This window comes from Hemicordylus capensis, chromosome 4 (assembly GCF_027244095.1).
Source record: "Hemicordylus capensis ecotype Gifberg chromosome 4, rHemCap1.1.pri, whole genome shotgun sequence".
NCBI lineage: Eukaryota > Metazoa > Chordata > Lepidosauria > Squamata > Cordylidae > Hemicordylus > Hemicordylus capensis.
In genome coordinates, this window is record NC_069660.1 from 4,807,899 (window position 1) to 4,835,588 (window position 27,690).

Here is a 27,690-nt window from a genome sequence, read left to right on the forward strand (position 1 = left end):
TCAACTGACTGGCATTCCAGCCCTAAGAGTACAAGCAGCGAGGTCTGTTGCTTGCCCAGACTCTGCTCACAAGTGCTGATCCACAAGAATGGAGGCCAAAATGTGGGTTGAGAATTCATGGGACAAGTTTCTGCACGCAGCCTGGTAACCATGCATCTGCTGCACAACGCAACTCAATATGCCGCCACGAATGTTCCCAACTGCTGACCGATGGTGACATGATAAAACTTAAGCAGGCCCCAGACAAGCTAGAGCTTTTATCATCTGGTGAAAGGGGTGCCTGGTGGAGTCATGCACCTTCCAAGGACATAGCTGGGAGTGTGTGGATACTTGCTGAGTCACATCCTGGCAACCAGCACCTGGCACCTGGCCCTCCCTGCCTGCATGCAGGCAGCCACACTGAAGTGACACCCTTTCTCCTTCCATCCCACAAGCAAGTTCTGCTCTGATCTTTTATGGGATGCCTTGGACGGGACTTTGAGGCACGGATGGAGGTGCAGGGCAGACTGCAGGAGGAAGTGACGGTTCAGGCAGAGAAATCCTGCCTTCTCCCTACCCTGCGAGGAACGCTGGAGTTCTGGTTGTGGTCCAGGGCACTTCTGGACAGACTGCTTGCAGTGTCGTTCTTTCAGTGCCCTTCGCTCTGAGTTGCAAGAGGAACTGGAGCGCTACTTCCACACTGCAGGAGTTATGGGATGCTTCGAGGACAAAGTAAAGAAGTCACATATTGGTCAAATACTTAGTCACCAAAGGTGTTGGACGTCAACTCTCTTTGGCCATTGTGGCTGGAGAACGGTGGGAGTTGTGGAATGATGGGGCCACAGCCCGGGGCAGAGCCTCGGTTTTGCCTGCAAAAGGTCCCCGGTTCAATCCTTGGCAGCAACTCTAAGTACGGCTGGGAAAGACTCCTACCTGAAAGCCCCTGCAGTCAGTGTGGACAATACTGAGCCAGATGGACCAATGGTTTAATTCAGTATAAGGCAGCTTCCTATATACAGGTGAACCCCATTATCCGCGGGGGTTCCGTTCTCTGCAACAGCCGCGGATAATGGGGCATTGTGGCAATGGGAATGCGGGGGGGGGGAGGATTAGGTTTCTGGAGGCTGGGAAATGGGCAAAAAAGGGCAGAAAACAGCAAAACAACAACAACCCCAAAAACCAATAATAGTGAAATAAAGTGCCCTACTGTGCTTCACGGGTCTCCAGCTGTCCAGGAATGCCCCCCCCCGCTCCAATTTCCCCATTTTTCTATGAAAAATAATGGGGGGGATGCTTTTTAAAAAAACAAATGAGCCACAAAATGGCTCCCGGAAATGACCTCTGGGGTTTTAACCCTTTTGTATCTACGGATAATGAGGTCGGGTGGCAATTAGGCGACTGTGGATACGCAGAACTGCAGATAGAGGTGCCACAATTAACAAGGTCAGCCTGCAGTCCCACAACAACTGGGGAGCCAAGACTGGGAGCTCCTGTAATAGAATGCCCCCCTTTTACCCCTCCTATCTCTGTTGTATCTGGGCATGCGCCACTCAGGAACAGTAGTGCTAACCACTGCTCACACATGCAGCCGCACCACGGTTCTCAGATTTTGTGTCAATAAAGCACAGAAATGTTTGAGGATAATAAATGGAAGACAATGTTGAATGAACCACTTTGGTAAGAAGGGAACAAGGTGTGACCATCCTGGACTAAACAAACTGTCCAGAAGTGCCTCCGAATCCTTACACGCCTTTGTGGATTATGTGCAACCCCTGGAAAGGAAGGAATGCCCTCATCTCTTGCACAGTAAGAGGCCTCTGTGCCTTTCACCGTGCAACTCCAAAACTTTCCTGTCATTGCACCAACAGTGCAATGACCGCAAAGGAACCCAATATGTATAAACCAATACAAAATCAACATGTGTGTTTTCTGTATCACTCACTCACTGTACAAAAAGGCCTCTGGTGATTTGGGAGCTCCCTCTAGTGGAGAATCTGCTTCTCCTCAGCAGGCGCATCCCTGTATATATCTGCTGTATATATAAGATGACTCAGCAGTTCCATCAGAGCTCCAGCACGAGGCTGATTATCCTGCTGCCTTGGAACAAAGGATGGGTGCATTTTTGGGAGCCCTGAAGAACTGCATTTAAAGGTCTGAGCAGCAAGCAGTACACAGCAATCTCAAAGAGATGCCACCCTGCCTTTCCTGGTTTTCTGGCGTAAGCATTTAGAGCCAATTCTAAGCATGCCTGTGCACTAATTGCTTTTCACACTTGATTACTCAACAGCTGATTGCGTGGACTGTCTCAGCTGAAAGGCATGTGTACAAGTGACCATTTGACCAATGCCTGAAAAGAGGCCTTTTCTGGGGAGCCACTGAAGTTGGGGTCTTTTTAGTTATGGAGTTCAGGGTCACATGCAGGATTCTTCCCATCCCTACCTGCAGCCTCACACACACACACATCGTGAGGTTGACTAGGCATGAGAGAGCAATGGGTCCAGGGTCACCATCATGGCTGAGGGCCTTTAGAGGAGGCTCTCCAGTTGCTGTTGCACTACAATTCCCATCATCCTTGCCACAATTTATTGGGAGGGATGGGAGTTGTAGTCCAGCCACAGCAGGAGAGGCTCAGACTAGCTACCCCTGCACATGTGGTCATCCTTAATACATTATGTTGCCGGGGAGCTTTGAGTGCAACCAAGGTTCCCTCTAAGGTGTGCGCATGCTCACACTTTTTTGATGTCCGCTCAGTTAATTTTAGATCCCACTCAGGTTTAATCAGGAAGTTCCCATTCTGAATGCACGTGTGCACACACTGCCTTCATACTGCTGCCCAGAACAAACCTCATTTCGCACACAGATGAAAAAAATAGAGAGAACACAGAGTGCAACTGAATCCTTCCAAGGTCAACATGGACCCAACTTTACCTGCTTCCTTTCTCTGCCGAAAAGATGCGGGAACAACACTGTGTGGACTGGTCACGGCTGTACCTGATGAATGGCCAACCTGCAGGCAGTGCAGGTCTTGTTAATGACAGGGCGGGAGAGGAGAGAGAGGAGCAACTGGAGGTGCTGGGAATCAGAAGCAGATGAACATTTTTGGGGCCCTCCTGGCTCTCTAAGATAAGCCATTAATGGTCAGCTGTAAGGTAAAGTGTGCCATCAAGTCGATGTTGACTCCTGGTGACCACAAAGCCACGTGGTTGGTAGAATACAGGAGGGGTTTCCCATTGCCTCCTCCCGCGCAGTATGAGATGATGCCTTTCAGCATCTTCCTCTATCGCTGCTGCCCGATATAGGAGTTTCCACATAGTCTGGGAAACATACCAGTGGGGATTTGAACTGGGAACCTCTGGCTTGCTAGAGGGTTGCATTTCCCCGCTGCAGCAACTGACTTCCTATTAATTGACTATGGTCAAATACAGCTCGCTTCCATAAGCCTTCTGCACTGCATCATGGTGCCAACTGCTGCAAAGTTAAGAGGATCCTTTGCTTCCCAGCCCTCTGAGAGTCAGACAGCCCTCATCCAAGCCCTGTTCACTTGTTATTATATTCCACACTCGTGCAATCTGTGTATAATGTGCATTGGTACAGGTCTGTATGCAAAGTGTTATTCACATGTTATGCTAAACACAGGTATAGCAGTACACTCCTTATCTGCACTACGATTGGAGGGACCAATGAATGCAGCCATTCACACAAAAAGATCTGAACAGAGACACAACATCATGTCTGAATAGGGCTGTAGAGGCAGACGCCCGCTGCCCTGCAACTCCCTATTAATGGCTTCACTTCTCCTACCGGCTACGTGCTGAATCTCTCCAGGCATCTGACAAGGAACAGGAGCAAGCATGAAACAAGGGCATGCAAGTTGAGTTCACAGTGGCAAAAGTGCTCCGGCACCAGAGTATCTTTGTGTTTCTGTTTGGGGTGGGGAGAGGGCTCCATACCATGCGGCACGCTGCTCTCTAAAGCTTTTGGGAGGGCCTGGACTCATCCGGGAGTCTTCTAGAAGGCAGTTGCTCTACTCACTCTAGAGGACTTGCTCGAGCCGTTTCCTGTGCCAGAGCAGAACACCTCCAAGGTCACTTCCAGCTCTGAGATTCTATAACTCTATGCAATTAGCATAATACACTTTTTTAAAAAGGAAAAAAACCCTATGATTCAGGCTTTAAACACTTGATGATGGCTTGACAGAGCCAAACACAGCCATTGTTGTCAAAGGCCAAGACCAGTTCAAAGAGCATCTCTTGACACCTTTGGGACCATTTTGAGCTAAATGCGGCACACATTTGTGCAAACACAACCTAAGGCATCAGTCCTGCTGCCAGGCCCAGTCTCCCAGCTGTGGCTGCCCCTCTCTCTCCCCCTCTCCCTCTTACTTACTTACCTCCCTGTGATCTGGTAGAGGAGAGCCTGAGGCATTTGTATTCAAAAGTCATCCCATGAAAAGTGTTCAATTATTCATTCCCGCTAATTGCCACACGGAGCCTGAAATGCACATTAATCGCCTCATCAGCCCGAGAGCTGCTAGATGAAGCCCTCCGAATTGACTCCACAGTCCTGCTCCCCCAATCCCCTCTCCTGCTGCAGCATCAGTGTTTTGACCTCTGACATCCCTGCGAAGGGGTCAAAGGCAGCTTGGAGAGCCAAGGGGTGCTTGGGGGGAGGCATCTTCCGAGTTCCCAGGACGCTTCTTCCAAAGCTCCCGGCTGGATTCTGCAGACCCCACCAGGAGCACAAGAAGCTGCTATCAGGATCAGCGGGCAGTCATCCCCAGCTGAGATGATCTCCTTCATCCCATGGCGGGGGGGGGGGGCGGGGGGAGGCTTCTTGAGAAGTGGATATTATAGAGCTGGAAAACATGCAAGAAGCGGGGAGGGTCTTCTGGCAGAGAGGTGCAGGGATTGGAAAAGCTGCTGGACAGATAACAAATAGTTAGAAATACACGGAGCCTACCTTCTGCTTCTTTTAACTTGGTGGCTCTTATGCAGGACACACACACACAAGCACATGTGCTATGAATTGGGTTTGTATCAGACTGCAAATGCAAAAGTGATTAGAGGGGGACACCAGGAGGACACGTTCATAAACATGGTGGTCTCTCATAAAGCCTTCTTTGCTTCAGAATATACGGGGCGCGGGAGTGAGGAGCGTATCGGTCACAGGGTGAGCTTTGTGTCCTATGCATTAGATTTCCCAAAGAGAAATCACGACACATTTTTCATTAATGCAATGGGTTTGATGGAGCACTTTCAAGTAAGCACACTCAGGATCGTAGCCTGGTTTAAATCCCCGTTGATGACTCAGCAACAGGTCCAGCAGCACTACAAAGGCAAGTGAGTGTGTGTCTTTGTGCGTTTGCCCGAGGTTCGGTCCCCCAGCGCCGCACTCTGCTGCGGGCGGGAGGGAGGGAGGCAACCCACCTGGCCCGTCGGACCTGTTTGAGGAAGGGAGGGGCGCCTGTCCCAGCCTGCTTCCCACGCGGCGAGGTGCAGCAGGGAGGGAGCCCCACGCGTCCCGAGTCCTCCTCTCTGCGGCACGGCTCTCCAGCACTGCACCGCGCAGGGAGGGGCCGCTTAATCCCGAGGAGGCAGCGGGAGCGAAAGTGAAACCGCCCGAGGCGGTTTCGGTTTCTCGGGGCTGGCAGTTCCTGCCGGGACAGGTCGCCCGCCCGCCTCTCCTCCATCCCGAGCTGGGAAGGGACGCCGAGGAGTCAGTCGGCGGGCTGCTGCGCTCCGGGGAGCGGCAGGTGCGCCGCGCGAAGCGGGGAAAGGGCCGCCCACTGGCTGGCCTCCTTCGCTCGCTGCCTGCCCGAGAGGCTGCGAGAAGAGGCGCCGAGCCCCGCGCGCGCCCGGGCTGCGGGTCAAGCACATGGCCGAGCCGGGAGGGCCCCCCATGCGGCTGAAGGAGTGGCTCGTGGCGCAGATCGAGAGCGGCCAGTACCCGGGGCTGCGCTGGGAGAGCAGCGAGAAGAAACTCTTCCGGATCCCCTGGAAACACGCGGCCAAGCAGGACTACCGGCAGCGCGAAGACGCGGCGCTCTTCAAGGTACCGGCCCCGAAGGCGGGCGGGCGGGCGGGCGGAGGCGCGGCGGGCAGCTCCGACCCAACAAGACCCGCGTCCCTCCCCAGCAGCCGAGGCGGCCTGGGCCAGCAGGATCCCCGGCCCCGGGATGCGCCCTGCGCTGCGCGCTCCTCGGCCACTTCGGGCGCCCCCCAACGCCGCCGTCGAGCTGGTGGGACGCGCCTCCTGCAGGCGGCGCTCCTCAGCGCCCTTGGCGGGCCACGCGGGTCTCAGGCAGGCCTCCAATGACCCCTGTGGCAGGTTTCCAACCCCCCACCCCCCGATCTTTGCAGGCCTGGGCCATCTACAAAGGCAAGTACCACGAAGGGCTGGACAAGGCCGACCCCTCCGCCTGGAAGACCCGCCTGCGGTGCGCGCTGAACAAGAGCGCCGACTTCAAGGAGGTGCCCAGCCGGAGCCACCTGGACATCTCGGAGCCCTACAAAGTCTACGAGATCGCCTCGGAGCCCGCCCAGGACGCCGGTACAGACCCCGGGGGAGGAGGAGCCACCCCCCCCCCCCCGAGGCCTCTCTCGGCGGGCTGTAGCAAGCCGGATGGAGCCGAGTTGCTCTGACGGTCGCAACGCAGCGGCCACCGCCGCGTGGAAGGAAGGCGATCATAGGCAGCACAGACAGCAACTTTGCTAGCCCGCAGCACCATCGAAGGCGCAGCTGCCCGCGCTGGCTGCCCTCTGCCCCGCCCCCCTCCTCCTGCCCTTTCGCTTTCGCCCACTTTCGTTCCCTGCTGGTGGGAAAGTAGTTGTCGCCAGCGGGACGGTGCTGAGCTCGCTGGGTGCTCGGGAGGCGGCGGCGGCAGGCAGGCAGGTGGCTTCCCTTGCAGCTCCGCCTGGCGCGGGCTTCTCAAGCCTCCTCTGCTTCTCTCTCCCACGAGCAGGCTTTTGCTTCAGCGCCCTCCCTCGGTGTGCAGTGGGGCTCCCCCTTCCCCGAGCATGCCTTGCATTTCTTCTCCCCATGAGAGAGACGTGGTGGTGGCCCTTAGGCCCCAGTTCCTCCAAGCAGGTTTGTTCACCCCCAGATAAGATGGGGGACTCTCCATCGCTCCAAAACCTGCCACAGGGCAGTTTTCCCCTACAAAATCCGCCAGCATCAGGCCTGGCCCCAAGTTCTGTTTCTGCGCAGTGCCCTTCCCTGCTGCCAGTCATGCATTGTGGGTGGAGGGGGCAGTCTGCTGGTGGCAAGCGTGTGAGCTGGAGTGGCCCACGATTCCTCTTCTCCTTGAAAACAGGTCCTTATTCAGTCTGCACCAAAGTGGTGAATAAGGAGCTGGGGAACCAGGAACCAGCTTGTTGGTCTCTTTCAGGGTCAAACTCAGAGGTGCTCTTACCCCTGGACTTCCGGGCCGAAGTCCAGGGCCTCCACAGCCCCTGGGGGCCCCCAAATCCTCCTTAGTCTGTCCTGGGTGGTGTGGTTGCCCGGCCGAGCATGATAATGCTTAGTTTGCCGGGGGGTGGGGGGGACGTGTCTCCAAAGAACTTTTGGTCCAGGCTCCAAAATATCTAGGTGCACCTCTGGTCAAACTAGATGCCCTGTTTAGCCTACCATGTACTTGTCTCTCTTAAACAAAAGGGCCAGATTGGGCCCTCCCAACGATCAGGACTGCTGTGTGGTAGGAGCTGGAGGAGGGCTTTCACCCTGCTCTCCACCACAATCCCAGATTGCATTGCCTAGTCTCCCCCCCCACACACACCCCATCTTCTGTTTACCATGGAACGGAGCATGCAGACTTTTCCCCATGACAAATGGCAGCAGGGGATTCAGATCGTGACCGTGGGGGCGTGGGATTAAAGCCCTTGCTCTCCACCCACACCATTGTGCTAATCCATGGTGGGTGATCCAGCTGCTTCTTTCCTTAAAAGAATCAAACACGTTGCCATTAAAGGCATGCTTACTTCAATGTGCAGTTAACCCTGCAAGGGCGAAGTCCCCTGCCTTCTCCTTTGCTGCCTGCCTGCCGCTGTCTTGCCTTCTTCCTCCTCTTCCCTTCTCTGCAGGCTGCCTAGTTTCTGTTTGGCAGCCTACAAGAAAAAAAGAGCTTTCTTCCTTCCAACTGACAAAGACCTCTTTGCCTGGTCACTTGGAGGTATTTCTGACTCGCCCCAGGTGATCCAGCAGGTGGTTATTTCCTAGCCCAAAGCTCAGCAATATGTAATTCCGCATCTGCATAGAACTTATGTGATTACTTCAGCCTCACAGTGCCACTGCTCAGCCCCATGTATGACAACGCATTGGTTGGAAGTGGGTTGAGTTGCTGGGTCTGGTGAATTCTGGACAGTGCTTAATTTAGAAAACAAGAAGTGCTGAGACTCAGCTTCAAGCCTGCCTAAAATTAATGCTCCCTGTCTCCTATGCCCCTTCTCCCCACCTTAAGTTGTGGGGCTGATTGTGGTTACTCATGTGGGGGAAGGAAAGACACTCTGCATGTGCCCAGAGGAACTCCAGTATTTGTTTTCTTTTCTAGATTTAGCACATCACGTTCTTAATTTTCCCAGTTTTCTTTTCTGGTGGAAACTCAATAATCAGTTCATTCTAAGAGAGAGAGAGAAATTAGTCCTTCTGGAGCCAAGTTTCAGTCAGCTCTGATTCAAATGAAGTTGGAGAGTAGACCATTAATTTGATACACTAGAACCATGATTTTTTTTTAAAAGACAAAAAACCTGTGCACCAGAAACTTGTGATCTTATTTATAGAGAAGATTGAGAGAACAGTGTATATTCACCCTGCTAACTGAGCAGAGAGACACCTTTTAAAGTGGCGATTCTCTTATATTGAGCAGGGGGAGAGCAACGGGCCCTATCCAGCCCCAGCACAGCATCCCTCCAGTGGCTGTTGCTAGTATCTGCCTTATGTTCTTTTTAGATTGTGAGCCCTTTGGGGACAGGAGACTATCTTATTCATGTATTATTTATTTTTTATATAAACCCCTTTGAGAACTTTGGTTGAAAAGCGGTTTACTATACTATACTACAGGTATATAGAAAAAACTGTAGTAGTATCCCTTCTGCATTCTAGAATAACAATTCCCAAACTGTGTATCAGGGTACAATGGGACAGCTGCTAGTGTGCCCATGGTAAACAAATTAATTAAACAATTAAAGGGCTCCTGGAAGCGAAAAGATGCTGCATGTTGCATCTCTGTAGGAGTGACTGTTTTGGCCTTGCCTCCTTCCCATTGGCCTCTGCTGGGGACAGATGATTCTGCCACATCTCTGCATGAGATGTGAACAGATAACCCAATCATTCCTGATGCAAAAACACAGCCGAATGTCGTGTCTTGAGAAAAGGCTCCCTGTAGGGTCTCTGCATGAGCTGCCGCACCGGACCCCCCATTTCCAGACACTGACATTCAGAGACATCGGGAATGCACTTCCTAGAAGGTAGGCAGTTCTTCCTTTTTCGCACTTGGAAAGCAAACCCTTCTGAATGCCGTCGTAGTTCAGAAGAGCAGTGTGTCCCAGGCCATCAGCCATTGGGGAAAGACCCGTCTGACTCGATGACTCTGCTTTGTCCGTAAGGAGAGTTTCCTGAGCAGAAGTTGTTCTGGCTCCCTGTAGCCCCATCTGGCTCAAACTAGTGGACTCTCTCTGGCCCCGCTGGAGATGGCCTTGTCTCCCTAAAGTGGTTTGCCATGCAAGCCCTTGGGACAGGTACTGCACCATTTCCGTGATCGGCACAGAGCCTAGCACCCCGCACATGCTCAAGAAATGCCTCGTAATCATGAAGGGTGCTTTGTTCTCACTCTCTTCAGACAAAGAAAATGGCAAGGAGTCTGCCGTGCTGCCAAGCCAGCCCTCCACCTCTGTGCATCAAGAGACCATTGGCAACTGTAAACCACATAAGGTAAGGCCATTCCTGGCACGGCCCTGGGTCTCATCATGCCTTCCACGATGCACTGGCATCTGCGTCAAAAGACATACCAGCTGCTTCCGTGTGGCCCAGGAAGGAAGCCCACCATGGCACTTGGTGATCTGCATCTGCCACCACGCTAGGTCTGCTGGCAGAAAGTGGCTTCTCCCTTGAACTGGTGGTTGTCACTGTTGCTTCCTTTCCATTTCCTTTTAGAGTTTTGGGAATGTGGTGCAAATGATTCTTTTTATTAGTGTGTGTGTGTGTGTGTGTGTGTGTGTACATAATATTAATATTTAAAAAAACAACCCTCTAGCACGCCAATAAATACACAGAAGAATCCTGCTTCAGAAAAAGACCAGTAGCAAGAACTCATCCTAACACGCCTGGGTGGGGGAGCCAAAGGAGGCTGCTCGGGTTGCTCTGTTCTCACCTGCTCCGACCGAGAGTCGTGCGGCCTGCAAGCCGGCGATTCATCTGGTAGAGCTGCGCTGTTAACTGCCCAGCTCTCCCTGGCAAGTGGCCAGCCTGCAGGAAGCCTGGCTCTAGGGTGGGGCAGGTGAGAGGGGAGCAGCCTTTGTTTTCTCCTTTGGCCCTCCCTGGCCTGTTAGGAAGAGCCGCAACTAGAAAACGTCTGTCTTATTTGCAGCCAAATGTTATCTCTCCTCCATAAAGTTGATGAAGGGGAGCTGATTAGTTCGCAAAGCATTTATTTTGCCGCCTCTTAAGTGAGGGTACTCCCTCAGCTTGGAGCTCTCTGCTTTCTTCCCAAATCTCTACACGCCATTTTTTCCCCAGTGATGTCAATTTCCTGCTCCAGTATTTTTTTGTTTCTTACAAATTCTTCTTTTCCTGATCCAGTGTGATCTTCTAAATATCCACGGAGAATCACCAATGAGTCTAAGAGGACAGGCTTAAACACGAAAGCAGTTGCTTCCAAAATGTCTTCATGACAAAGCAATTCCATTGAAACTTTATAAGCATTCAACAAATCTGCTGAAGTAGGGTCCCCAGATGTTGGACTACAACTCCCATCATTCCCAACTGCAATGACCAAAGGATGATGGGAATTGTAACACTGATGAATAGGGGGGATTTTATGGGGTGTCTAATACTGTACAACATTGTCCAGACCCTGTGTGTGATTTTCACTACCAAACACTTTCATTGTTAAGATATTCATTCTTATTTCATATTCATTTCATTGTTAAGATATTTCATTCTTTCATTGTTAAGATATTCTGGCTTGAAAATTCCTGTCAGCAGAGATGTGGGTTTTCAAGAAAATTTTTAATGGGAAAATCTTCCACAAATCCCATGCAGATTTCCCCTCATTTGCATAAAATTTGCATCAATTCTTTCCTTTCAAAAATTGCAATGTTCCTGATGCCAAATCACAATCTATTTAGGGCATGTCATTTGAGCTACTTGTATAGTAAAAAACAAACAAACCCCACAGCCATATTAATTTCTCCTCTATATCTTAAACAATTTTAACCAATCAAGTAGAGGTTTTAGAAATGGGAAATGTTCCACAGAAAAAGACTTCATTTTTCTGTGGAAAATAAAATGGACGGTTTTCCACACCCCCATCTCTGCCTGTCATTTTGCAGCTGAAGATCATCATCTTGTTCATCTGATGCAAATCCATTCCAGTGGTTTCCTGTAATTAGCTCTTTCTGTAAAAACTAAATAGTACAAACGCCTCTGAGAAATTGCTGGTGCCTATGAAAAATGTGTGTTAGGAGGCACTTTTGCTCCCCCGGACTTGCCAAAATCCAAGTCGAAAGTATACGACTGAGGACTCTGGTGTCAGCCTTATTTTATACTGAATCATAAAAACACAAGTACATCTCTCCTTGATCAGGCCTTAGGCCTATAAGTCCAGCAGCCTGTTTCCCACAGTGGCCCACCAGATGCCTCTGAGAAGCCCACAGGCAAGAACTGAGGGCATGCCCTGCTGTTGCTCCCCTGGCTGGAGATGGCCTGTAGCCACCAGACTAGTAGCCATTGATGGACCTCTCCTCCGTCAATTTGCCTAAGCCCCTTTTAAAGCCATCCAAGCTAGTGGCCATCACCACATCCCGTGGCAGAGATTCCATCAGTTAATAATGCACTGTGTAAAAAAAAAAAAGTACTCCCTTTTGCCGGTCCAAAATTTTCTGGCAAGTCAGTTTCATGGGATGGCCCCTGATTCTAGTGTTGTGAGAGCGGGAGAAAATTCCCTCTCTGCCCACGCTCTCTACTCCATGCATAGTTTTATAAAACCATGTCTCCCTGTAGACGCCTCTTTCCCAAACTCGCTGCTTCATCTAGCACAGCGGCCTCTGCTTTGAAAGGCTCTGCAGTCTCTCTCCACCCAGACCTCCTCCCTGGGGCTGTTTGATCATAAATACCGGGAATTGAACCCTGGGGCTTGTGTCTATGCAAAGCATGTTCTCCCCGCTGAGCGGCTAGCTTCCTTTGTCCACAGATGTCACCCGCTGTGTTTTCTTCCTTCGCAGACCGGATCATCCTCCTCGGAGTCGGCCCAGGAAGCCAGCAAGGACGAGGCCATGGCGGGTGGTCAGGGCCCTCCAGCGCCCCAGAAGCCAGCCCAGGCCGAACACTCGGGTAAGGAGGCTGCGGCCTTTTCTGCATTCCTTGCCGTGAAATGTTTGGCACCATTTTGAGTAGGCACAGTCACTCCTGGTGATCCGCTCCCTGAGCCAGGGTTTGTTTCATCGGCTACTCTGAGGGAGGCGCAAAGCACCAGGCCTGAAATGCAGCTGCCTCCTGAAGGGAACTTCTTCCCAGTCCCTCCGAGAATGAGGTGAAAACTGATTTGGGAGAGGCCTCGGTCTCTGCGCTAAAACCCCTTATGAGGCAATTAAGCACTGAGAAGAGCCTCTCCTTAGAGGGGAAAATAATCTGGGAGCCTCCCTGAGGCACCCGAGCTGTGGTTCCTGCCACCCTGAGCATAGTTCATTGGCTTCCTGAAGCGGGTGAACAGATTTTTATTCAGGGATGTCCACATCTCTTGCCATGTATCTGACACCATAGATGGAGGAAGTGAACAAAGTTTCAATATGAATAAGAACTCGGGCCAGATCGGGCAGAATGTGGTGGGACTGGAAATCCTGGGCTCTTTCTCTTTTTCAAAAGAGCAGCCAGGGTGGGAGGTGGGGGGATTTAAATTTTGAATTAATATGGTCTCTTTGACATGACCCAGAGACCAACCTTGCTGCTGCATTCTGTGCCAACGACATACAAAGGTAACCCCACGTAGAGCACATTGCAGTAGTCAAGTCTGGAGGTTACCAGCATATGTACCACTGATCTGAGGATGTTTATCTCAGGAAATGGACACAGCTGGGGTATCAGCCAAAGCTGATAGAAAGCACCTCTGGTCTCTGCCTCAACCTGGGACACCAGGGAGAGGTTTGGATCCAGAAGCACTCCCAGACTGCGTACCTGTTCCTTCTGGAGAAGTGTGACCCCATGCAGAAGTGGCAGATCAAAATTGTCTCTCCACCCCTCACAATAAGATCTATCTATCTATCTATCTATCTATCTATCTATCTATCTATCTATCTATCTATCTATCCTGGTCCCAGTACAGATCCCTGGGGACCCCATTTCTTACTTCCCTCCATTTAGAGAACGGCCCATTTATACCTACCCTTTGTTTCCTTCTGGTAACTTCAACCAGTTACCAATCCACACATGAACTTGTCCTCTTACCCCATGATTTCTAAGTTTTCTCAAGTATCTTTGAAGAGCAACTTTGTCAAAAGCTGTTTGAAAGTCCAGGTTTACTATGTCAACTGGATCACCTTTATCTGCATGCCTGTTGACACTCTCAAAGAACTCCAAAAGGTTGGTGTGGCAAGATTTACCTTTGCAGAAGCCACACTGGTTCTCCTTCAGCAGGGCCTGTCTATATGCTTAACAATTTTATCTTTGAGAATGTTTTCCATCAATTTGCCTGCAACAGACATTAAGCTATCCAGCCTGTAATTTTCTGGATCCCCCCTGAATCCCTTTTTGAAAATCAGTGTTACATTGGCTAATTTCCAGTTCTCTGGTAGAGAGCCTGATTGTAGGGATATGTTACATATTTTTTGCAAGGAGGTTGGCAGTTTCACATTTGAGTTCTTTAAGGACTCTTGGGTGGATGCCGTCTGACCCTGGCAATTTGTTAATTTTTTCAGACAATTTAGAACATAATCTCTTGTCATCTCTTTCTGACTCAGTCCTTTAGCCACTGTCCCTGAGAAGCTCGGTTCAGGCACAGGTACACACTCAGTATCCTCTGCCATGAAGACAGATGCAAATAACTCATTTAGCTTCTCCGCGACCTCCATATCCTTAATAATTCTTTCACTCCCTCATCATCTAACGGACCAACCACCTCCCTGGCAGGTTTCCTGCATCTGATGTATTTAAACAAGATTCTGTTATTCCCCTTGATGCTTTTAGCTAAATGTTCCTCACACTCTCTTTTCATCTCCCTTATTGTCTCCTTGCATTTCTTTTGCCGGAGTTTGTATTTTTTTTCTGTTCTTTTCATTTTAACAAATATGTTAAATAAATAAATAAATTTGGGTAGGCCTTCCAATTTCTGAAGAGATTTTTCTTCCCCTATATAGCTTCCTATGACTTTACTTCTTAGCCATGCTGGTATCCTTCTGGACTTGGTGGTACCTTTCCTCCTTTTTGGTATACATTCTAACTGGGCTTCTATTATTGTGGTTTTAAATAAACCCCATGCATTCTGGAGTGATGTGACTCTCTTAATTCTCCCTTTCAGTTTTCTTTTCACCCAACTCCTCATTTTAGAGAAGCTTCCTCTTCTGAAATTCCTACTGTATTTACTTCCCTAACTACTGTATTTTCCTGAACAAAGACTAGATCTCCCCCCCACCCCCAAGTTCTTTGACCTTAGAAATCAGAGGATTGTCTTAAATTCAGAGTTGCCTCCTTTTCAGGAAAACTCAGGTATAACCTGTATTTAACCTCTGGTTTTTAAGAGGGTTATCTTAAATTCAGAGTCATCTTCTCAAGTAAACACGGATAACTCCTCTGCCTTAGTCCTTATTTATTTATTTATTTACTTACTTACTTACTTACTTACTTACTTACTTATTTATTCAATTTCTATAACACCCTTCCAAAAATGGCTCAGGGCGGTTTACAGAGAGAAATAATAATACGTGCCATACGTCTTGGCACGTATGGCTGGTCTGCTTAGGAACAGAAAGTGAAAGCCCAGAAATTTCCAGAAGCAGAAGAGCTGATAATTACTGAACAGCCTGGAGCCATTTGCATGAGAGGAAACTGAAATGAATGCTATGTTTGCTTGGGAGGGAACTCCATGTGTGTGAGCCAGCCATTAATTCTTTTTTAAGAGGCTGTAAGTAACAGTCACCTTAAGTGGCACAGCAAGGAAATGCTTGACTAACAAGCAGAAGGTTGCCAGTTCAAATCCTCGCTGGTGCTATATTGGGCAGCAGCGATAGAGGAAGATGCTGAAAGGCATCATCTCATACTGCGCAGGAGATGGCAATGGGAAACCCCTCCTGTATTCTACCAAAGAAAACCACAGGGCTCTGTGGGCGCCAGGAGTCAAAATCAACTTGATGGCACACTTTACCTTTAAATGTAGGTAAAGCATATTTATTTAATTTTAACCATACTATTTTTAAATGGGAATTTTAGCATTTTATTTAATTTTGAAATAATTAAAAAAAGATTTAAATTGAATCTGATTTTATCAACTTTTTTTATTAGCCCTGTGATAAAATTGTGTGAGATACAAATCAAATAAATACTAGCTGAACTGGGCCCAGAGCATCTGCCCCCCACTGTCACCGTCTTCTTCCGCCTCCGTTCCCCCCAGCCAGCTTCCACCACCATTCCCACCCCCTGTCCCGGTGCCGCCGCCACCACCATTTTTAATTTAAAAAATAAAATTAAAATGGCAGTTGAAAAAAATGGCCAACGCGCATGCACTGCAGCCTCCAAAATGGCCGTTGTGCCGATTTATGGAGGCCTGAACGGGCCAAAATATAGCACTCTGGCGGGCCGCGGCGGTGATTTTAGAGGCCGGCAGGGGGCAGGGAAATGTTTGTGGACACACACACCCCCGCGGTCTCTAGGAAGCTCCCCAAAGGGGCAGAAGGTAGTTAAATTTATTTTAATTTTTTAAAAAAAATTCATGAGCCAGCCGGGGGACAGAACCGGCGGGGTGGTGGTGGTGGTTCGGTTTGACTCCGAACCCCTGAACCAGTTTGCACATCCCTAGTAAAGAACAGCATACTCCAATTGTGCTGAAATATGGCTCTGAGCAATTTGCAGGATGGGTCACATGAACATGTGATGTGCTTTTGGAGGGAAATGATTGCAACTAAAAGGAGTCAAATTAATAGCCCTACACAGTTCAGATATCCAACTGATTGTCTCCTTCCCATCAGCCTGCCAGGACACTGGTTGGTCATCATCAGAGGTGTCCTCTGGGTTTCCCCACCTTCTATAGCTGGCAACTTAGGAGATGGCCTTCGTGGTGGTGGCCCCCCATTTCTGGAATGCTTTCCCTGGAGGCCCACCTGGCTCCAAATTTAAGGTCATTTCTGTGCCAGTCAGACCAATTTATTTTCCCTATTAAACTGTGATTGAAAGGTATTTCACATGATCAATAGGAAGAGGCTAAAAGGCATGTAGTCCAGGTTTGCAAGCACATATGAAGCCACACAATTCCTGCAAACCCTGCTCATTTGGATCTGGGTACCCGCACTTCTCCACTCTTACCTTAACTGAGGTAGGATGAAAATAGGTGGACCCTGACCTAGTTTTGCGATGGCCATGTAAACATAAAATAGCCGGCAGCCATTTTATCATAGAGTTCTGTGGCTAGAGGGGCAAGTCAAAAGAGAGTTGCTGCTGTACTGAGGGTTGCCTCTCTACTCTGCATGTAATGCTTGAAGGACCCAGCTCCATTTTTGCATTCCAGACCTCACAGCTGCCCAATTGTCTGGGTGGTAAGTGACCAAACAGAGGCTCTGCTCATCTATGAGATTCAGGGTAGGAGTTCTTCCTTGCCCCCGACCCACTCCCAGATGCTCATGTGAAAGACCTTTAAGTGTTTTATCGGCTGTGTTTTTATCCACTGTTGTTCTTTGCTGTGTTTTCAGGTGACTGTAGTTTTTTTAATGTTGTGAGCTTTCCTGAGAGTACTTATGCACTCAGGAACAGGATGTTGAATGACTGTGAATGCTCTGGATTATTCCCCATCCTCCAGGCTACCACGTGAAAGGAGTTTTCTATGGCTGGAGCCCGGCACAGTTCCACTGTCATCCGTGCCCTTCCTTCATCAGCCCCAGGCCCCAGTACCACTGCAGTGAAAGTATCAACTCAGGTAGGGAAGGAAGAGCAATTTCCCCCCAACAAGAAGCTGCTGGCCGTGCTGTGGATCACAATGGCTGCAGTGCGGGAGTCTCCCCTCCTGACCAAAACCCTCCCCAAAGGATTGCCGCCCTGCTCCTTCCGTGATATGTGTGACCAGCCTTACACAGATGTTTCCAAGGACCCCATTCCCTGGAACCCTGCTCCCCTTGACTTCTTGCCATGGAGAGGAAGAACGACCCTGTTGATTTATAGCTGGAACTAAAAGCAGGACAGGGGGGAAAGCAGTCCTCCCTTCAGCCAGGAGACTCTGGAATTGTGATGAACCCTCTCTCTGCTCTCTTTCCTCTCCTCACTTCCCTTTACTTCCTGCCTCGTCTCGTTTGTTGGGTTTTTTTTTAGCTGCCAGGGGTGTGGGCTGGGTCCCTACAGATCTGTAAATGTCACACAGCGCCTAGTCATTTTACACACACTCCAGAATTTCAGGTGTTGAAAGTTGTTAGTGAAGGTCTTGGGAATTCCCAATCTCTGCTCTTTGCATAATTGAAATTTCTAGAGGGTTCCTTCCAAGGAAGTCCCTGGCTATTAAGCCAGGTCTAGGGCTCTGTTAAAGAAACGTCCTTAGATACCTGCAAGTGAGTCAGGATCAGAAAGCAAGTCTGCCTTTTCAGGAAATGCTGCTGGCAAAGCCCTTCTGAAGGCAGTGGGCCAATCTGTGTCTCAGATTAGGAGCTGACACATCACAAAGGCATGTGTCTCTGGCCATTGTCTGGCTTCTCCCCTGTCTGAGAGTGTGAGGAGGTAAAAGTTCCATTGGAGGCAGTTCCAATGGCCAAACTGTTGGGGGTTGTTAATTTTTACCCCCAGCAGGTAAAACATCAGAGCACTATGGAATGGGCACACACTCCATTTACAGAGTAGGTAGCAGAGGGTGGTTTAGTTGTTGCAGCTATTTAGAGAAAACACATGGAGATCCTTGTACAACTCAATACTAAGCATTTATTGGTTAAGTACACTTGGATAGGAAAGACCTAAACCTAATCTAAAGGACTACATAATGAATAGGTAAGGAGGGAGAGAGATGTTTCCATCTTCTCTCTAGGAGGAAAGGATGGATTGTGACTCAGCACTGGAAGTGCGGAAGTGTCAGATCAGGGGTCATAGAGTAGAGACAGGTAGAACAGTTCGGGAGACCCTTATGCACTATCTCTACTCCCAATGCCCCTAGTGGTCATTAGGATAATTGGTGCAAAAGGTTGATGCACTGGAACTCCATCTCCAACACAAACTAGATGAGATTATGGTGATCTGTGAACAGATATCTGGTCTCTAAATTTTGGCGAATAGCAACCCCTTTAGATGTGAGGAAGCCGTTTTCGTTGGGGAAATAGTGCAGAGCGAAAGGGTTAATACCCCACCTCCATCATGGTTCTGGTCCCAATCCTCTCCCTGCAACAGTGAGGAGACTATGCTTGGGATGGCTCTTTGGAGAGCCAATCTGAGGTTCTCTAGCTGCAGTTGAACTACAATTCCCATCACCCCCAGCTGCATCAAATGAGGGGTGATGGGCATTGTAGTCCAACACCGGAGAGCCTCAGGTTGGCACCCTGGATGACACAATTAATCCATGCCATCAGGCCTTAGTCATGACTTGTCATTGTCTCCCTGCAAGCTACATGTCACATTTGGTGTCATGCACATGGAGGCTGCCACCCTCATGCGCTGGGTGTCCCCGGACTCCTCTTGTGATCAGATCTTTGTCATCTCCTCTTCCGTGGTGTGGTGCTGCAGAAACAGACAGGGACGCAGCTCTGGTACTTTCCCCCCTCCAGGGTCTCGGCAGGGACGCAAAGCCCTTTGCTTTCCAATAGGAAATCATCTGCTGCTCTTGCTATTCCAACATGTTGCTGTATAACTGAATACCAGACGACAGTGGGTTTCATTTCCACTCTTCCTGCCTTCTGTTCCAAGGAGCATCCGCCACCTTTCGCAGCTGACCACCCAGACTGCTCTTTGGGGTGAAGAACCACAGGAGGTGCAAGCTGTCGGACGAGGAAACAAGCCTTGATTTCTTGTAACAGATGCCCTCAGATTATGGCATCTGCCTGAACGCATGTGTGACTGTTGGGGTGGGTGTGCCTATAGGATGTGGCTGTGTGGGCTGCCATGGAGAACACCTGCACTGCACCACTGCCCCTCTGGCAAGACAGATTTCTCTCCCCTTCCCAGACAGGTAGGGGTGTGTCTGTGTAGAGACAGAGATGTATATCGGGGTGGCCAACCAGCTCTCCAGCTGGAGTTTGTTTATTGCAGCTGGGGATGATGGGAGTTGTAGTTCCACAAGAGTTGGGTCCTCTCAGGCTGGCCACCCTGTTATTTATACTGAGTTTCCCCATTTCATAAGAACATGGGAAGCTGCCTTATACCAAGTCAGACCATTGGTCCTCTAGCTCAGGATGGTCTACTACACAGACTGGCAGCAGCTTCTCCGAGCAGGCAGGCAGGAGTCCCTGCCTGCAACCTTGGAACCTTCTGCCTGCAAGCAGGCAAGTGCTCTTCCCAGAGCGGCCCCATCCCCTCAGGGGAATATCTTGCAGTGCTCACACATGGAGTCTCCCATTCAAATGCAAACCAGGGTGGACCCAGGCTATCAAAGGAGACAATTCATGCTACCAACTCTCCTTCCCTTCCTCAAGCAGCAAGAAGCTCCAAGGACAATTCTGCAGGGTTTAATTTCCTTTAGATGAGAGCTATGGAGAGTTGCAGTATTTTTGCAATGTTTGCTTTATTTCATATATGGAAATGGAGCTTATTGGAAGAAGTGGGCTCTAGAAACTGGCAGCGCAACCACAGCATCAGATCTCAAAGCAGCTGGTTGCTGCATCCGTTCCCCAGGGTGCTGCTGTTTTAGCCCGCACCAGCTCAGAACTCACCATTCGCTCTCTCTCTGCTTGGCTTTCTCTCTACTGAGATCCAAACTGCAACTCTGGTATCTCTCTGTCCCTCCCTCTCCCAAACTCTGGTGGGTATAACACCCAAAGGCTAGGGCCCTTAAGGATCACTGAACCCTCTTGTTAAGTCCCTGATTATGACCCTTTTGTTAAGTTCCAGTGAAGCTTGTCAGCAAAACCATATCCAGAGAACTCATAACTATGCTTGCACTCCAGCTTCATTGTCCACCTCATGCATTTGATGAAGTGGCTGCAGCTCAGGAAAGCTCATGCCACAAGAGATGTGTTCATCCATAAGGTGCTGAAAGACATTGTTTTTGCTGCAACAGACTAAATCTTATACAGTAAGCCTAGAGGATCCTGTTCTGTTGAAGACTCTGAACGAATGTCTGGATACGCCATAGTGGGGAGATTTCCAGATGGTGATATTTTCCAACATCAGCTCAGATTTCTAAACAAAAATAAAATGGGGAATCCACACTAGGAAGAAGGTTGGGTTTTATTTTACAAAAATAAAATGGGGAATCCACACTAGGAAGAAGGTTGGGTTTTATTTTACAAAAATAAAATGGGGAATCCACACTAGGAAGAAGGTTGGGTTTTATTTTACAAAAATAAAATGGGGAATCCACACTAGGAGGTTGTGTTGTATTTTTAGCGCCATCTGGGGCAATTAGTGAAAAAACAATATTTTTCATACTTGAAACAAACTGATTGCTGCAGATCGCCAGCAGATGGTGCTAAAAATATAAGCAACCTCCTTCCTAATGTGGATTCCCCATTTTATTTTTATGTTGTAATTTGAGTCAATGTGGAAATATATCAGCATCTAGAACAGCCCTTCCTGTTCTCTGATCACTTTGCCTCTCTCTTATCTTCAGACTGCTGGCTGCGTATCCGCCTCTACTACTGTGGCGTTCTGGTGAAGGACGTCACGACCCATACGGCGGAGGGCTGCCGGATCACCTACCGCCCCATACCCGCCGATAATGAGTGCCTTTATGGTCCGAGCATCATGGAGCAGATCCAGTTCCCCTCCCTGGATGCTCTGGCTGGGAACAGCCGGGTGTCCAGAGCCCTTGGTGTCTTGGAACAGCTGCTTCCGCACTTGCACCGTGGGGTGCTTCTTTGGGTGGCCCCTGAAGGGGTCTTCATGAAGCGCCAGTGTCAAGGCAGGGTGTACTGGAAAGGGCCTCTGGCACCCCACAACAACCAGCCCAACAAACTGGAGAGGGAGAGAACCTACAAGCTGTTGGACACCCAGCAGTTTCTCCAGGGTGAGTCACAAGCTCCCTATCTGGGAGGATGCCGCTTCTGGAGGAGGATGCTGAATTCCACCCCAGCCAGCTAAGGTCAGAACCCTGGGCGCCAGCTTGTCTGGCAGCATTTCTAGGACCAGTGGGTTCCAGGCCTGACCCAAGGAAACTTGGAGACCTCTAGGGAGGTGTCACAGAAGGCAAGAGCTGGCCAGCAGGTGGCACTGCAGATATTGCACAAGGTCCCTGCTGGCTTTGTGACCTGCATGTGCAATTCCACCAGAAAAGCTGATGGAAGTCTGCAGGAGTGTGTGGATGCTGCGTAAGCTCCTGCTTCCAACTTCCTTGCAAGCTCTTTTCTGAGTTCTGCCTGTTGTGTCCAGAGAGCCTTTCTATCTCTTTCACCTGCTCCATTCCGGTTGCCCAACTAGTTCTCTCCAGCCCCGACCCCAGCAGATTAAAGTAGGAGCCATCAGCTGCTTTAAAGGGGCACCTTTCTCTGCTTGGGCCTTTGAGGAAGTATGTTTAGCTATTATCCAAGCAAAGGCCTAGGGATGGCTGACTGGGCAACTGGGCCAGTTTGAACGACACCCTGCCAGCCCATTTGATTAGAAAGGACGGGATGTTTCCCGCGAACATCCGGACACCCTCTCAGTACGTCCCTTTATCCCAGCAGAGAGGCCAGAAGGACATCTGTGGAAGGTATCTGAACAGGCATGCTCCCTGCACATCCCCTTCCTGATCTCATGGGCAGGGATGCTGTTTTCCCAACTGGCCCGCTGTCGTGCCCATATTCATATTTCTGTGAAGAGGCGAGGATAGAAATGCCTCCCATTCCTCTCTCCCCACCAGAAATATGTAGCATGCTGCTTGTTCATAAAGCTGTCCCTGCACTCCAGATCTGCTCGCTTGGCCTCTTCCGTCCCACCTGGTCACTCCTCCTTCGTGCCATCCTCCTGGGCTTTATGCAGAGAACTCCCTGCTTGCATGCCTCGGTGTGTCTGGAGCTCTGTGAGTCCTAGCTAGATTTTCTTGTGCCCCTCAGAGTTACGGGGCTACCTGACCCGCGGAGAGCCACCCCCGCAGTACCAGATCCAGCTCTGTTTTGGAGAGGAGTATCCTGCTGCCCCCAACCAGAAGCTCCAAAAGTTCATCATGGCCCATGTAAGTATCCTGGCAATGGCTGAGGAACCTCATGCACCCTGTATTTGGGCCACGTGATGCCTGGGGCACTAAAACACTCTGGCCGCAGCCCTGAAGCTGACCGGGCCTTTCCTAGGACCAAAACTGTGGGCTGTTCTCACTTCCGCTGGCCCACACGGAGTGGGGGGAGGAGAATGCCGGGGTGTGTTGGAGGCAGAGTTGTTTAACAGTCCCGGACTGCAGCAGAATGCTCAGGTGAGGAGGACGCAGCACAGCTCATTAAGAGCATCAGGAGGCGCGTGCTTAAGATGTCTTGGAATAAAGAAGTGGATTAGGGAAATGCATATTTGGATCACTGCAGCTAGCGACCTCATGGTGCTGAGGAGGAAGGAAGGAAAGAAAAGGAAGCCACTCACAGCTGAGAGAATGAAACCCAAGAATATCAGTCTACCAATTGCAGGCTCAGAGCAGAGACAGAGAGAGGAATAGAGAGGGTCCACTAGCTTGCTATCTCTAATCCCAATGCCCCTAGTGGTCAGTAGGTTTGCAGGTGCAGAGAGTCTACACCTGCTGGTCTTCTGCCTTCTGGAGCTTGCCTCTCGACTGAAGAGGAAATTATTTTCTCTTTGAGCACGACCATCTTTTCCCTTCCCTTCCCTTCCCTTCCCTTCCCTTCCCTTCATGACCCTTAAGCATCGATTCCACACAAAGTCCACCTTCCCAGCCCGGCTCAAAACCAGCAGTTCATAAGAACAGCCCTGCTGGATCAGGCCCAAGGAGGCCCATCTAGTCCAGCATCCTTTTTCACAGAGTGGCCCACCAGATGCCTCTGGGGAGCCCACAGGCAAGAGGTATGTGCATGCCCTCTCTCCTGCTATTGCTCCCCTGCAACTGGGGTTGAGAGGCATCCTACCTCTGAGGCTGGTGGTGGCCTATAGCCACCAAACTAGTAGCCACTGGTAGACCTGCCATCCATGAATTTGTCTAAGCCCCTTTTAAACCCATCCAAGCTAGTGACCATCACCATGTCCCATGGCAGAGAATTCCATAGGTTAATTGTGTGCTGTTTGGAAAAGCACTTATTTCTATCAGTCCTAAATCTCCTGGCCTTCAGTTTCATGGGATGGCCCCTGGTTCTAGTGTTGTGAAAGAGGGATAAACATTTCTCTCTATCCATTCTCTCTACTCCATGCATAATTATTCACCTGTATCATATCACCCCTGAGTTGTCTTTCTTCCAAACTAAAAAGCCCCAGGTGTTGTAGACTTGCCTCGTCCTCTCAGTATACTCCAATCCAGAGCTGTGCGACTTTGACCCTCCAGCTGTTGTTGAACTACAACTCCCATCATCCCCAGCCACAGAGGCCATTATAGTCTAACAATAGCTGGAGGGTCAGAGTTGTGCAGCTGTGCTCCAGTCCAACAGTGAGCCTGGTCCTTCCCAGACAGTGTTTTTAATAGAATTGGAGGTGCTTGCTGGTGTATACCTGGAATTCCCAAAGTTGGGTCCCTAAAAGTTGCTGGACTACAACTTCCATCAGGAATGGCCAAGGGCCATGGTGGCAGGGGATAATGGGAATTGCAGTCCAACAACATCTGGGGACCTATGGTAAGGAATCCCAGGTGTACATGGCTATTCCTATTGTGCACTCATTGTCTCTGCCCAAAATGTTTTGCAGGCTTTGGAAGCACTGCAAATATTTGCCAAATTTGTCAACCAGGCTCCAGATTCTGGCTCCAAATGAAGAGCTCCGCCAAGCCCTAGAAAAGCTTGCTAGGGTTGTCCTTTGAATTTAGTACTCCGCAGGATTTCACATTCACCTTTGACTTAAGTGGGCGGTCTGGAAACATGGATGGGAAAAAGGAAGGAAAGCAGATGGGGCGTAGAAGAGGGAGGAGTTGTGTCTTTGAGACTGTTCCAGAGGTGCTGGAACTGGAGCCCCAAGCCCCCCCCCCCCGAAGCCTGAAAAGCTTATTCCTGCGAGGAAGAGAGCTGGTCTTGGGGTCGCAGGCATGAATTGTCCCCCTTGCTAATCAGGGCCCACCCTGGTTTGCATTTGAATGGGAGACTCCATGTGGGATCACTGTGAGATATTCCCCTGAGGGAGATGGGGACGCTGTAGGAAGAGCACCTGCCTGCTTGCATGCAGGAGGTTCCACGTTCCCTCCCTGGCAGCATCTCCAAGATAGGGCTGAGAGAGATTGCTGCCTGCAACCTTGGAGAAGCCGCTGCCAGCCTGTGTAGACAGTACTGATCTAGATGGACCAAGGGTCTGACTCAGTAGAAGGCCGCTTCCTACAGTATGTCCCTTGGAGCTCTGCCTGCCTGCCTGCCTGCCTGGAGGTGACCTGCCCACTGTTCGTCCACAGGTTGAACCGGTGTTTGCCCAGGAGCTCTTCCTCCATGCCCAGCAGTTGGGGCCACAGTCTCTGCAGGACTCTCAGCCATGCAGTTCAGATGCTCCCAGGAATATCGTCGAGATTCTGAAGCAGCTGTGCCCGCCTTGATCCTGCTCGAGGGGAAGCCGGGGAGGTGCTGGGACAGCAGGCAGCAAAGCTCAACTGGAAGAGGAGGCTCTTGCCCTCTCTGCTGGCCAGAGGATGCCCCTTCTAGTTTCCAGGCGGGCACCTGCCGTGATCTCCGCTCCTGGGTGCTCCGACCCAGCACTGCTTTTACTGTGTGTCTGGCTGGCATCCCCTGAAAGACTTGGGCGAGTGGGTGGTCCTTGTTCATTCTGGCTTCCACTAGCAGCAGCTGAGGATTCTGGACTGTACCATTGCTGCAGGTGGGGAGTCGCCTGACTGGACGCTCTTCCCTAGAAAGCAAATCTTCTTCCATGGAGACAACTAGGGATACGGCTTCTATCTATCTGTGCACTACTCTCCCTGGCATGCTGGTTCCAGGGGCTTTGCTTTTGTTTGGAAGTGTGCTCCTGCAGTGGAACAGCCTAGACACCGCTTTCCTATGAGCCCAATTCAGACATTATGCTGTACGAGTGCACAGCTGTCTGTACACCCGCACATGGGTTTGTGTGAACAACCTGCGTTCATTTTACAAGTGAACTATCCTTGACTGTGTTATCTGCACTGCTGTAATCTTCTTGTAATAAAAAGGAAAGTGAGGGTGGGGTGGGGAAGTGAACCTGGATACAGGCCCTTCGAATGCATGGGACAGATAGGAAGTGTACTTCTGTATCTGCATTTAGCACAACGTGTGAATGACTGTACCATTGTGCGAATGTTGAACATAACATGTGAATATACCTGTAGAATGCTTGGAAACTGATATAGCTGCAGTGTAAAACAGTGCCTAGAATTTGTTTCTCCCCCTCCATCATTGTTTAATGCTATAATGCAAACTGAGTTTGAGGGAGATTGGACGACACAATCAAATACCCTTCAGCACAGCAGCAGCAGCTTATCCAAAGGAACCAGGAGGGCACCAAATGAGATGCAGCTGCCTCTGGTTCCTGGCAGCCCAATTGCACCTGTTTCTCTCATCCTGTCCCACCTGTGCTGCTTGCAGGCTGGCTATTCATCAGGTAGAGCTGTGCAGGTTCAACCTGCACAATTCTGCCTGATGAATGGCCAGCCTGCAGGTAGCGAAACTCTTGTAAAATGCTGGGTTGGATGGGAGGAACAGGCGCAGCCAGGCTGCTGGGAGCTGCGTCTCATTGGGCGTCCCCCCCCCCACGGCTTGTCAGAACAAGCTGCTGCTGCTTCAGCGGTATTTGTTGTTGTCTCAAATGGACAGGCAGTTATGAGGGGAGGGCCTGGAACAGGAGGTAGGCCTCTGTCCTGCTCCTTCAGAAATGTTTAAAGGCATCCCCTGAAAAGCAAAACCTGGAGAGGCAGTTATGGGGAGGGGGAGAGAGACAGAAGTGGCTGTGGTATCCTGACTAAATTACTCAGTAGTACTACTCAGGACAGGAGTTAGGCTAAAGGACTACTACATTTTAATACGACCTACTCTAGTAAAGAAAGTCAAGATATCAGCTGCTGTTTTTACTGGCCCCAGGGCTCCTGTGCCCCTTAACAGTGGACAGATCAGCAGAGATTAGCAAATGGCAGTACTTAACCTTCATGCTGTGAAAATCCTTGCAGACTTGTGCAGATCAGGCTCTTGCTGAAGCCACAAGAGCTGTCTTTCTCGGATCAGTTGGCAGTCCTCGTGCAGTTCTATTTTGAGTTTTCTGACAGCTAAGAAATTGTTTAGTGGCAGGATTTTTTCCAAAGCCCATTTCTTCTTTTTACGAAAGACAGACTCGAAATCTTTTATGATCCTATATTATTTATGTTACCATTCTTAGCAGCTCAAATATAAGCCTCAACCACTCCAACCTCTGAAATGGCTGGCTATATGCTTAGTCAAATTCCTTATGGTCACTTATTCTTTATATAAACGCATCAATGGGAGGTGCCGTACAAAAACAATATGACCCATTCCCAAATCTAAGACAACATGAGCCAAAGTCGCGGGGAGCCGGAGGCAGGAAGACCTAAAAGCAGGCCTGTAACACCCACCCCCATCCAACACATGGTCTTAATAGTGGTCTGGATAGGGAGTTGGGAGTGGAGGGGTGGAAAGAAGCAGCAAGACCTCGGTCATGCTTTTGCAGGAACCCTTCGAGGCACAGAAGATCTCTTGGCTGCCTGAGACACCAGTGCCTTGGGGGCTGGCGATGAAGCTTCAATAAATATGGGGGGTGGGCAATGGTTATGCCCACTGAACATGCTTCTTGGCAGCCCCACCTCTGGCTTTCATGGAAAGGGTCATAAGACTTTGGAATGCTTTGCCAGTGGGCATTCGCTCCTCACGATTTTTAGAAAGCAAGTGAAATCTTGGCTTTTTACCCAGGCTTTATAAGAGTGTTGATTTTGTGGCTGCTGCTCTGCATTTTATTGTATATGTTTTAAAAAAACTTTTTATTAGGTTTGTATTTTAATATTCCAATTTAATATTTTTATTGTATAATTGTTTTATAGAATTATATTGTGTTAAATGTTTTGTCAACCATCTTGAGATTGTTTTAATGAAAGGCGGCATA

At 49.8% G+C, this 27,690-nt stretch overlaps 1 protein-coding gene across 1 annotated transcript; it reads left to right on the top strand.

The window, feature by feature from the left end:
• The first annotated feature begins 5,410 nt into the window (after window positions 1–5,410).
• On the top strand, window positions 5,411–27,656 carry LOC128325308 (interferon regulatory factor 4-like). Its single transcript, XM_053250962.1, has 8 exons — window positions 5,411–6,030; window positions 6,339–6,528; window positions 9,812–9,903; window positions 12,414–12,522; window positions 17,189–17,305; window positions 21,125–21,520; window positions 22,545–22,663; window positions 25,013–27,656. Exons 1-8 carry the CDS (start codon window positions 5,854–5,856, stop codon window positions 25,148–25,150), a joined length of 1,338 nt encoding a protein of 445 aa, XP_053106937.1. The 5' UTR covers window positions 5,411–5,853; the 3' UTR covers window positions 25,151–27,656.
• The last annotated feature ends 34 nt before the right edge of the window (window positions 27,657–27,690 follow it).

Excerpts from the sequence above, each read along its gene's own strand:
- LOC128325308 (XM_053250962.1), top strand. The coding sequence starts at position 5,854 with ATGGCCGAGCCGGGAGGGCCCCCCATGCGGCTGAAGGAGTGGCTCGTG. Across the intron at positions 6,031-6,338 it reads AAGACGCGGCGCTCTTCAAG|GCCTGGGCCATCTACAAAGG; the intron begins GTACCGGCCCCG and ends CGATCTTTGCAG. Across the intron at positions 9,904-12,413 it reads GCAACTGTAAACCACATAAG|ACCGGATCATCCTCCTCGGA; the intron begins GTAAGGCCATTC and ends CTTCCTTCGCAG.